The sequence below is a fragment of the Hakea prostrata genome, chromosome 4 (assembly GCF_041222555.1).
Source record: "Hakea prostrata isolate BN-2017 chromosome 4, UWA_Hpros_2, whole genome shotgun sequence".
NCBI classification, from domain to species: domain Eukaryota; kingdom Viridiplantae; phylum Streptophyta; class Magnoliopsida; order Proteales; family Proteaceae; genus Hakea; species Hakea prostrata.
Window position 1 is genome coordinate 21,336,987 of NC_142603.1, and position 11,028 is coordinate 21,348,014.

An 11,028-nucleotide genomic window follows, 5' to 3' on the forward strand; every position below is an offset into this window, starting at 1 on the left:
TAAACTTATTTTTGAGTTCATTTTTGACAATGAATTTTCCTCCTCTCTCTCTCCCGGTTGTTTTTCTGTTAAGTGGTGAAAACAATCTGATTATACTTGAAGTAATTTTTTTGTGGTACAATCTTAAAGGTTTGGGCTGACAAATCTTAGGCATGAAGACACATTTGGTACCTATATTGCACAAATCGATGTATCTAAATACCTCAAAAGAAAGTATCTCTGGCACGTTTCAGCTCTGACAAAATCCGTGATTACAAAATCTTTCAAGTATTTTCAACAGGTTTTCAACAGGTTTTCAACACTTGTCTTCTTTAGTAAGAGCTATTGGTCATAGTCAATAAGTGACCCTTTGATAGTAAATTATAAGTTGACCTTTTTATATTTTGAATCTCTTCAACTATAAAATACACTTATAAACACACGAAAGAAACAAATATAAAAATCGGTTCCACAGTTGGAAAAATATTAGCCTTTTAAAGCGTGATAGTTTCTCGTGCCATGAACCCGTGGGGCCATAGCCGATCCCTTCGTCTCTGGATTCCAATTTTCCAAAACAAATTTGGGTCTTCCTGTTTCTCCAACCTTTAAAACCTCCAACCTGTATTCCAATATTGCGTTTTGCAAGGTGTTAGTAATTCGTCGGATCGGAAAATGGCGGAGGTATGTGCTTCAAACCTATTCTCCCTTTAATTCCTGCTTGTGTTTTGCTTGTTGCAACAGTAAACTTTCTTCAATGTCTGTGATTTCATTGCTACTGTTTCGCCCTCGCGAAGAGACCTGTTTTCCTTTAGGAATTTTGGCGTATTTCCTAGAAAATTTTTCCGATTATGAGAAAATTAAGATTTCGTGTTTATGTCCCAGTGTTTCTGCTGTGTGCCTATGCATTTCTAGAGGTGGGTTTTAATGTGTTCTATCTTTTTGTAGTGCTTTTCATATTAAATTGAAAATGTTTGTATTTTCGAAGAACTTTTAATTTTTTTCAATGGAATGTGGGAAAAGCCGTTGAAGGTTTTCTGACGCGCGGTCAAGTGGAAGCGTTCGTGGGATGTTGTTGAACTTTGGGTTGATGATTGAAACTCACCTTTTCCCCCTCTGATCTAATAGATTAGGTAAAGATAAGATAATCTTGCATTTGTGATTGATGGATGGCAGTAAGGTTACACTTGCATTTGACTAGAGCCTTGGTTCAGAAATGGTTCAATTGGCTGGTCCCAACTAAAGGATTGATTTAGTTTGTATACCATTGGTGGTGGTGATCGCTAAATTATGTTTGGTTCATATAATTTGAAAGGCAACCTTCCTGAACACACTCCTGTGGATTAAAAGAAAGGAACACTGTAAAGCTCTGACCCCATTTGAGCAAATATTCTTGATATTATGCCAATTTAATTTTTGTACTACCGTGGACTTGAGTATTTTATAGTTGGGTGAGTTGATCCTGCAGATCTTACTATGCTTTGGACTTGAATGCCACTGTAATGTTAGATGGAAAAGTTCTCACCTATATTATGTATGGTTGTCTTTGTCATGGGGGTGGGGTGGGGTGGGGGGGGGGGGAACTAATCTTACTTAAAATTATCAACAGTCATCCTTGGGGACATTTGAAATGTCTGACTCCTTAGTGTATCCTGGTAATCTATTTTGTATTTGTTTTTGTATTTATTTATTTTTTATAATTTGGTGGGGCCGAAATGGTTGTCCCAAATTATAACGTTAATGTTTTGCATATGGAAGCTTATTAGTATGGTTTGGTACTATCAAGGCTCTGGAACTTTGCTTGCTAAAAAGTCACATAATTAGGAACTTTGTATTAGATAGTGTTAGTAGGACTATTTTTTTCTTGCAGTTTGAGAGGTTTAATACAATTATAAGGAGCTCCTAGACTAATTTTGTTTTCGGATAGATGGTACTTATGGGGAGAACAGTTGACTTCAATGGTATTTTATTCTTTTTCTTTTTCAATTGGAAACATTTAAAGATTACTGAAAAGCAAGGTTTAAAGTATTGGTATCGAGTATCGTATCGGTCAGGTGATTTTAAGAGATGTATCGTCCTGTATCGAGTATTGTATCGCTCTGGTTGTGTATCGTATCGGCTGGGTCAAATATGGATACGTATCGGCTAGTATCGTATGGTATCATGGGATACTTTAGACCTTGCTGAAAAGAAAGAGGAGAACAAAGATTTGCATTTTAAAATGTTCAAAGGTGACTACATACAACAACAACAAGAAGATGCATTGTCCCAACTAAATGGGGTTGGCTACATGGATTCTTGCTTTTAAAGTAGCTCTATTTAAGGTCATACTCGATATAAGGCCTAAGCTATGCATGTCGTTTCTCACCATCTTTCTTTAGGTCATCTTAGGTCTGCCTCTAGCTCTTTTAATTCCATTAATTTGGATTAAATCACTTCTTTCTGCATCGGCATTTACAGGCCTTCGTTGAATGTGGTTGTGCCACCTCAAACGACTTTCTCATTGCTTTTCACTTATTGAAGCTATTCCCAGACCAACTCTAATATGACCATTCCCTATCTTTTTCTTCCTAGTTTTGTCACACGTCAGTCTTAGTATTCTCATGTCAGCTATACCGACTTTACCTATGGTACCGTTTGTTTGTTAGTTAAAAAGTGGGGTGGGAAAAAGTATGACTTTTCCATAAAATCCTAAAGCATGCTTTGTTTGGTTTAATAGGGTGGAAAAGTGGGTAGGCCTATATGTTAACATAACATGTCACTTTTCCCACCCCACCCTCTTTTAAAGTCCTAATAAATTAGTAGGACTTTGTGGAAAAGTGAGAGATATAATAAAAGTGAGACCCACATTTGTAACTTTTCCACAAAATCTTTTTTTTTTCCCCATTCCCTCACTCCCACTACATATGTGTTTCACATGTTTATTTTTTCACCCCTTTTTATCTAGAAAACAAACAATGCCTACATGATGTTTCTTTAACAACTCACACTCTGCACCATACATCATAGCTAGTGTACGACAGTTCTATAGAATTTTCCTTTAAGCTTTAAAAGAATATGTCGATCGCACAAGACCTCAGATGCGCCTCTCCACTTCATCCACCCTATTTTAATTCTCTGAGAACTTCATCCCTTATAAATCGTTTTGAGGAATCTCTTTCTCATCAAGTTTCACCACCTCATCATGCACTCGATCATGAACAAAGTTACAAACTAGATATTCCTTTTTTGTTCTACATACTTTGAAGCCTTTTTAATTCCGAAGTTGCTCTCCATGATTCTAACTTGGTATTAATCCCTATTTGTGTCTCGTCTATCAACATCATTAGCGGAAAGTATACACCCAGGAACCTCATCTTGCATGTCTTTGGTTAAGTCATCTATTATAAGTGCAAATAAATATGGGCTTAAAGCTAATCCTTGATATAGTCTAATTGTAACTGAGAATTCACCACCTTGTCCTCCCACCGTTCTTACACTTATCCCTGAATCGTCATACATATCCTTAACTCTACATATTTACTTACAACATTTCTTTTCTATAGTACTTGCCATATGAAGATCTTTCCTATGCTCTCTATACCTTTCCACAAGTCTCTTAAAAAGGTAAATAGCTTCCATTGTAGATCTTCACGGCATAAAACCAAATTATTTTTTCTGTAATTGTGGTTAGTTGTCTCAAACGGGTTTCAATTACACTCTCCCATAATTTCATAGTATGACTCATCAGTTTGTTGCCTCTATGGTCATTACAGCTTTGAATATCTCCTTTATCTTTGTAAATTGGAACCACGATGCTTCTTCATTCATCTGACATTTTCCTTGTGCTCATAATCTTTTTAAAACAACTTGGTTAGCCAAGCTAGCCCATAGGTTCCTTAGCTTTTGGTGACTTCTATTGGTATTTCACCGGGACCTTGTGCCTTGCCTATTTTTATCCTCCTTAAAGTTTTTTTTTTTACTTCAAACATCAAAATTCTCTGTATATATGTTCAAAAATTGGTGCCATGGCAAACAGTGTAATCATCAATCCGATATACCTAAATTATGTTCATTTAGTAAACTAGAGAAATAGATTTTCCATCTCTTCTTGATGTCCACATTAGTACTTTACCATCTTCACTTTTAATATGTCTTAACATGGTCTAGATCTCTACTCTTCCTGTCCCTCATTGTAGCTATCTTATAAATACATTCTTTCCCCTTCCTTATATGAGGTCAAATCCACGTAAGAGGATTTGGCTGGATTTTTTCGCTGCCAGCTGCTGACGTGACACACTAACCCTCATTAACCCGGGCTTGGGACCAGCAGCAAACACTGGTGAAGTTCAGAGGCATACATGAACATAAATGGACATGTCATTGACTGGTGGAGCCAATGCACAGAGACATTGTTGCAAACTAATTTTTGTATTGTCAATGATAACAGCTGAGGTCAGGAAGATGAAACTGATAAGTGCAAGTTCAGAGAAGTTAGAATGGCCTCTGATGTGAGGAAGTACATGTCACCATAATCTACTCCACTCTTGGCAAGCACACCTAACCCCAAGTTGGCAATATGTTTTACCTACCCTCTTTTAGGTGTGTGTGTCCATCTTTCAGTTTGGCAAAATTTTCAAACAAGCTGTGTTAATAAGATTATAGGCACAAGGAAAATGCCAATTGAATGGAAGGGAAATAGTTCCCAATTTACAAAAAATATAGCTGATATTCAGAGCTGCAGTAACTATAGAGGCACCAAACTAATGAGCTATACTGTGAAATTATGGAGAACAAATTTGGCTTTATGCTATGAAAATTTTGAAAAGATCTGAAGATTGCAAAAGGGATCTCCTTATGGTCTTTATTCACATAGAAAAAGATTATACCAGAGTTTTACAGGGTTTGTTGTACTTGTATAGCTGTATATAACCTTAATCTTGGCTTTTCTTCGCCCTAATTTATGTTGACAGCCCCATTTAGTCGGATAAGGCTGCGTTGTTTCTGTTATACTTGTATAGTTGTTGATAATATCATGACTTTTTCTCTCTTAATTTACATTGCCAATTGGAATACTTGATGGTTGGTTGTAGATTTCACCTTATGTGCACAAGTACTGCCATGGGAAGTCTGATAATGGGATGACCTACATTATCACCCCAAAAAGTATTTTCTTTCTAGATTCCAAAACATGATATTGGACATGGTAGAGTCACCTAGCGTTAATCCTGTTTATTATAGTCATGGGAGATGGGAGGTTAGAGTCAGTCCTAACCCTTGGGCATCATATGACTGTAAAATTCTTGAAATTACAGAATTTGTGTTTTGAGGTGTGAACTATTCCAGGATCAAAATCACTATGAGTTGGGTAGTCTGAAGAATCTTTGCTATTCTGTGAAATTGATGGGCTGGTCCACTACATTGCAGTACTGGGAGAAATTAGCTTTAGGCCCTTGTAAAATTAGAAGGATGATAATAGTTTAGCTTTTAGAAGCTTACAGAAGTTGCACTAAATTGATGCAAAAGCCTCTAAACAATGGAACGATCATTAATGGCTGTAGGACACAGCTGCAGTGTTTTTTTTTTTATTTTGGAAGGCCACAATTGTCCCAGTTTCACAGATATGATTCTCAGCCTCTTTTGTAGAGGCTGGTGCATCATGTGAAGGGTGTTTTTATTTTATTTTATTTTTTTAAATAATAATAAAAAGCACTCCACCATGTCAAAGTGTAATGCCTTGGGCCAAGAGAAAGTAGTCATTGAACTATGTAAAATATGAGGCCATGGATGCATGTAAAAGTGGGAGATGGTTGCATTTCCTTTATGGAGTTGGAATAAAAGATAGGATGGGTTGTTATTTTGTTTACAGTGGGACTTGTTTGATTCTGAACTTTACCTCCTTTCTGATTAAGAATTCAGTGTAATTTCTACATTCATCATAAAGAAATTCAAAGTAGAAGATGTGCCCTTTTAAATCTTTTTTTTTTAAATAACCCTTTTTGTGTATCTATGTTTCAGATTGAATTGAAAACTGCACCAGCTGATATTCGTTTCCCTACCACAAATCAAACTAGACATTGTTTCACTCGCTATATTGAGTTTCACAGGTTTGTTTGTTTTTTCTTCTTCTTCTTTTTTTTTTTTTTTTTTTTTTTCTTTTGTGGGGGGGGGGGGGATGTAATTTCTGGTTAAGCTTATAAATTTGTTGATGGGAATATTTCTTTCCAAAAGATGTCTCTTTGAAATGCTTAGCAAGATGTCCTTCTCTTTTCAAATGCAGGTGCCTGTCAGCCAAAGGTGAGGAAGCTTCTGATTGTGAAAAGTTCGCCAAATACTACCGTTCCCTCTGCCCTGGTGAATGGGTGAGTAACATGTCTCTTATACTTGATCCTTAATTCAGTATGAAGGATAATATGATCTCCATATCTTTTAATCCAGCCATAAACATTAACATGCAAAGTCTAGGTGATGTAGAATTCCAAAGAGGGATTATTTTTGGCTTGCTTTAGTTCTTTGAGTCCCACTAAGTTTATGGTTTAAATTAATGCCCAGGCAATGGCTAGTCAACGTGTAGGCGACCAATATGCCCTTCAAGGAAAGGGAATCTGGTTGCGCAGGATACACCTTGACAACTATATTTTTGGGTTACGACTGCAATGGGCCAATTTTGTGAGCCCAGATAAAGGGATTAAGTCCTACATGGTTTTATGTATTCATTTTTATCTGGACCCCTAAAGTTTGACCTATGGCAGATTCGATCCCCAAAGAAATCACATTTAGCATCTTTCCCTTTGTACTAATCAAAAACAACAATGACAACAACAAGAAGCCTTGTCCCAACTAAATGGGGTTGGGTACATGGATTCTTGCGTTCCAATCAGCTCTATTGAAGGGCATACTAGATATAAAGCCTAAGCTATGTATATCCTTTCTCACATCTTCTCCCCCCTACTCATAGAAAAAAATTCGAGGGAATCTCAAGTTTCGACTAGGTGAAAATGGGGAACCTAGGTGGGAAATTGGGAAATTGGGAAATTTTGAGGAAACTTAGGATTTTTTTGTGCAAGTTTTGACAGGTTTTAGAGAGTGTATTAGGGTGGACTCTACATTTAAGCTAATTAGAGTATAAAGAACACATTTGCGCATGCATTTTGCTAAAAAAGTCAATTGTAGACATGTCATTCAATGTGTACATAACATCCATGTAGAGTTGTTCAAGAAGTACACTATAAACTTTTTTTTGGGTACAAAGGGGCTTTTTAAGCCGGGGGATGGGGATATTAATATGCCTCAACAAGAGTTGAACCCACGACCTCTTCACTAAGAGGTGGTGGTTTCACCACTAGAACAGCTTTGCGTTGGCCAATATAAACTTAACTACTTATCAACTACAATGTAACTGATAATAAAAGGAAAGTACAACTCAGTGTCAAGAGGAGTGCTTTGGTGGATTTATCCTATGAACTGAGTAGTATTATGCCTGTAACATCCTCTCCTCTAATCAACAAATATAGACATCCCTGACATTTTATGCCTATGGTTGTCAAGGTAATCGAGAACTGCAACTTTATAAGTCTAGTCATCAACATGTTTAAGATAATCAGTCTGAGGGAATTTGAAATTTAGATATGCAAGTCCTGATGGAGGGGTATTTGTCGTGGTATTTGGGAAAACATGAAAGAAGCAAAAAAATTTTAAATTTGGGAAAGCTACAAAACTTGCAGGAAAAAGTCCCAGGTTTTCATGAAATTTCCCAGGTTTCCACAAAATTTCCCAAGTTTCCATGAAATTTGAGATTTTTTTTTCTCATGAACCAGCTGGGTTGAACCAGGTTTCTATAGGTTTTGACGAAATTTTGATGGTTTCAATCGAAACATGGGATTTTTTTTGGTCCCTAGTTTTTCGTTCGACGAAATTTCGTAAGTTTCGACCAAATTTTGTTCTATTCCCCTAAGGCCATACTAACCAGAAACTACCAAATAAGGACACTGTTAACTTTTTACTAGAATGGTCCGTTAAATTTTTTTTGGCACCAAATTACCTGTCTTACTAAATAGAGGTTTGTAATTAAAAAAATTCACCCTTTGTGTTCCCCCAGTCCACTAATCACTAAAGTATATTCTTTCCCCAATTAGCGACAATTGAAACTTTACGCATCTTCTTCCCCAATTTGGTTGAAAATATTTTTAAGTAACAAACTTGAACAACGAACATAGATCATATTTCCAGATGCATTTTAATGAATTCAATTAAATAGACACACCATCTCCAACATATATCTTTTTCTTTTTCCCCCTGTTTTTTTGGCAATCCATCTCTAACATATATCATGTGGAAACATCATTAACAGTAGTGGTAACAACAACAAATTGATTAAACAAAAAACTGAACCAAGATTTTCTAAGTTTTAGCGCCTTTTGTAAAGTGTTTGGGAAGATTGGGCGATAGGTTTGAGAGCTTGTAGTAAAGGAGTTAAATATAAGTAAAACAAATATGGAAGAAAAATCAGGAAAATAATTTGTTTATTTGACAGAGATAAAGTTTCAAAACCAGATACAGTAGATTAGCTTGTTCAAGACTGGACTTTTAATTACAAACAATGGGGTTTTAACGTTGGAGATCAAAGAGATAGGAACAATGACTATGAGAGTTACAGGTTTTAAAAGATGGGTTTTGATTTTTGGTTTGTAATTAGAAAAAGCATAAAGATGAAGTGGGTTGGTCATGGTTTGATTCTTGAATGAAGAGTTTGGGAAGGAAACTTTGAAGCATGGTCTTGGATGGAAGTAGAAGAAAGAAGAAATGGAGATCCAGGTTTCTTCCCTCATTTCTGGGAAAATTCTGCATCTCTTTTCCAAAGTTGCTTCAGTGCCAGCAGTAATTCCTCAGGCAACTTCACTTCTCCCCCTCCCTAGAGAATAAACCCAGATCCATCCAGATTCTCTCAGTCACTGACAAAATCTGATTCTGAATCCAATTTGATGCTAATGGCTACTTGAAGGCAAACCAATGGTGGTTGGGACGATGGCGGAAGTGGCAAACTTCAGATTTAATTTTGTTAAACATGCCCAAAAAGTGAGTGAGGGATTGAATGTTTTTATAAATTTGAGGTGTGACCGGGTATCAAATCCATATTGATAGCATACATCTATATTAACAATTAACAGATTGATTTTTAATGTATGTTTTCCAGTGGTTCAACCACATTCACTGGTCAATCATTTTTGAAGGTGATAGATTCAGTAAGTTGGTCACTGTAGGGCCTGCATATATGTTAAACTAGTGATGGTTTACAGTGTGAGTAGATAATCTTTGTAGAATCTCCATAGACCTTGAATTATACTTTCTGTTTAGGTGGCTAGCTCAAAATGTTTTTTACACTGAAGATGCTTGAATAACCATAAGTTAGTTTTCCCCCCCTCATGCATGTCATGCTATTTCTATTCGCTTCCGCATAAGTAAACTGTATTATCGACTTGTCATATCTAATTCGATCGGTAATGTTAATGAAGATTGTCAGCTTTTGATTTTTCTTTCTGTATAATGAACCTTTTCTCCTCTTCTTATCTTCTGCAGATTGAGAGATGGGAGGAGCAGAGGGCACAGGGAACTTTCCCAGGTCCTCTGTGATTGCCCTTCATGCTTTGTTTTCTGTGGCCAGTTCTGCATGGGAACTATGGGTTTGATCAAATTTCATTTCAGACTTCTTGTGGCTTTTGGAGAAAATGCAATTGACATTATAAAATGATATTGCACTGTTTGGTTGTTTACAGTACTAGATTATGTGGCTGACCTGGTTGAAATGGATCAAAAAAATTTAGATTCTTCAGATTTTGGTTTTGTCGTTATTAGCTAACTGTGTTTTTTCCATTACCATCACTGCTCCTCTCCTATCTTCCTGCCTTTGCTTTCATTTGCTGCTTACAGTAAGCTTTTTATGGAATAGGGGAGCTTAATTGTAGTTTCTCTGGGGATGGCCTTGGTAAAATTCAATGGCTGATGAATTTGAGGTGATATCATGGCTATCACGCTTAGGCATTTAGCTGTTTGTGATCTCTTATCATGACCTAACTTAGAAGTATTCCACATTTCTCAATAAGCCTCAACAATTAATCACAGCAATGGCAAGCCTCTTCCCGACTAAATGGGGTCGGCTACATTGATTCTTGTCTTACATATTAAATGTAAGGCTTAAGTCATTTACGTCCTTTTGCACCACTTTTCTTAGTGTTATTTTAGTTTTGTCCCAAGTTCTTTTAATTTCTTCAATCAGGATTAATTTGCTTCTTGGATCAAGAGTACCTAAAGGCTTTTGTTGAATGTAGTTGTGCTCGTGCGACCTCAATCGATTTTCTCATAAGTTTATCTTTCGAAAATACTCCAAGACTAGTAGTAACATGATCATTCGTATTGTATCTTTTTTAGTTTTATCATTCGTCTATCTTAGCATCCTCATTTTTTATATATTTTAAGTTATTTATATAATGCTTCTTAATAGTCTCACATTGTACTGTACATCATAGTTGGTCGTACGTTGTTTTTGTCGAATGTTTCAATAAGCTTTAAAGGAATACATTGATCACAAAAAACTACAGATTCAGCTCTCCACTTTATTCACTATGTTTAAATTCTTTGAGATCTTTTATATCATTATTTTTATATATATATATATTTTTTTTGTCCAACCACCTTTTTTTATTTATGTGGAGCCTAGGTATCTTAAATAATCGTACGGAATCTCTTTTTTCCTCAAGTTTTACTACTTCATCATCCGTTCGATCATGACAAAAAGTACACACACTAAAAAATAATTATCGACAATAATATGATTTTGGGGGTAAATCACCTGAGTTGAGTCAAAATTTGGAAGAGATTTGGTCGAATTAAAAATAACTTGATTAGGTCATAAATCATCCAAGTCAAATAAAACTCAAGATTTTTATTCGTTTCATATAAGCTCATTGAATTTGACCGATTTTGAAAGGTTCTTCTAATGCACCCCATCGAATTTGACCAATTCTGAAAGGTTCTTCTAATGCACCCTTCGGATTTCAACCCTTGTTATGTGCTTCC

The 11,028-nt window shown here is 36.1% G+C and overlaps 1 protein-coding gene across 1 annotated transcript; it reads left to right on the forward strand.

Moving 5' to 3' along the window:
* Positions 1 to 461: 461 nt before the first annotated feature.
* On the forward strand, positions 462 to 9,784 carry LOC149018468 (cytochrome c oxidase subunit 6b-2). The gene is made up of 4 exons (XM_089152707.1): positions 462 to 660; positions 5,974 to 6,062; positions 6,236 to 6,317; positions 9,532 to 9,784. Exons 1-4 carry the CDS (start codon positions 652 to 654, stop codon positions 9,583 to 9,585), a joined length of 234 nt encoding a protein of 77 aa, XP_089008833.1. The 5' UTR covers positions 462 to 651; the 3' UTR covers positions 9,586 to 9,784.
* Positions 9,785 to 11,028: the final 1,244 nt, after the last annotated feature.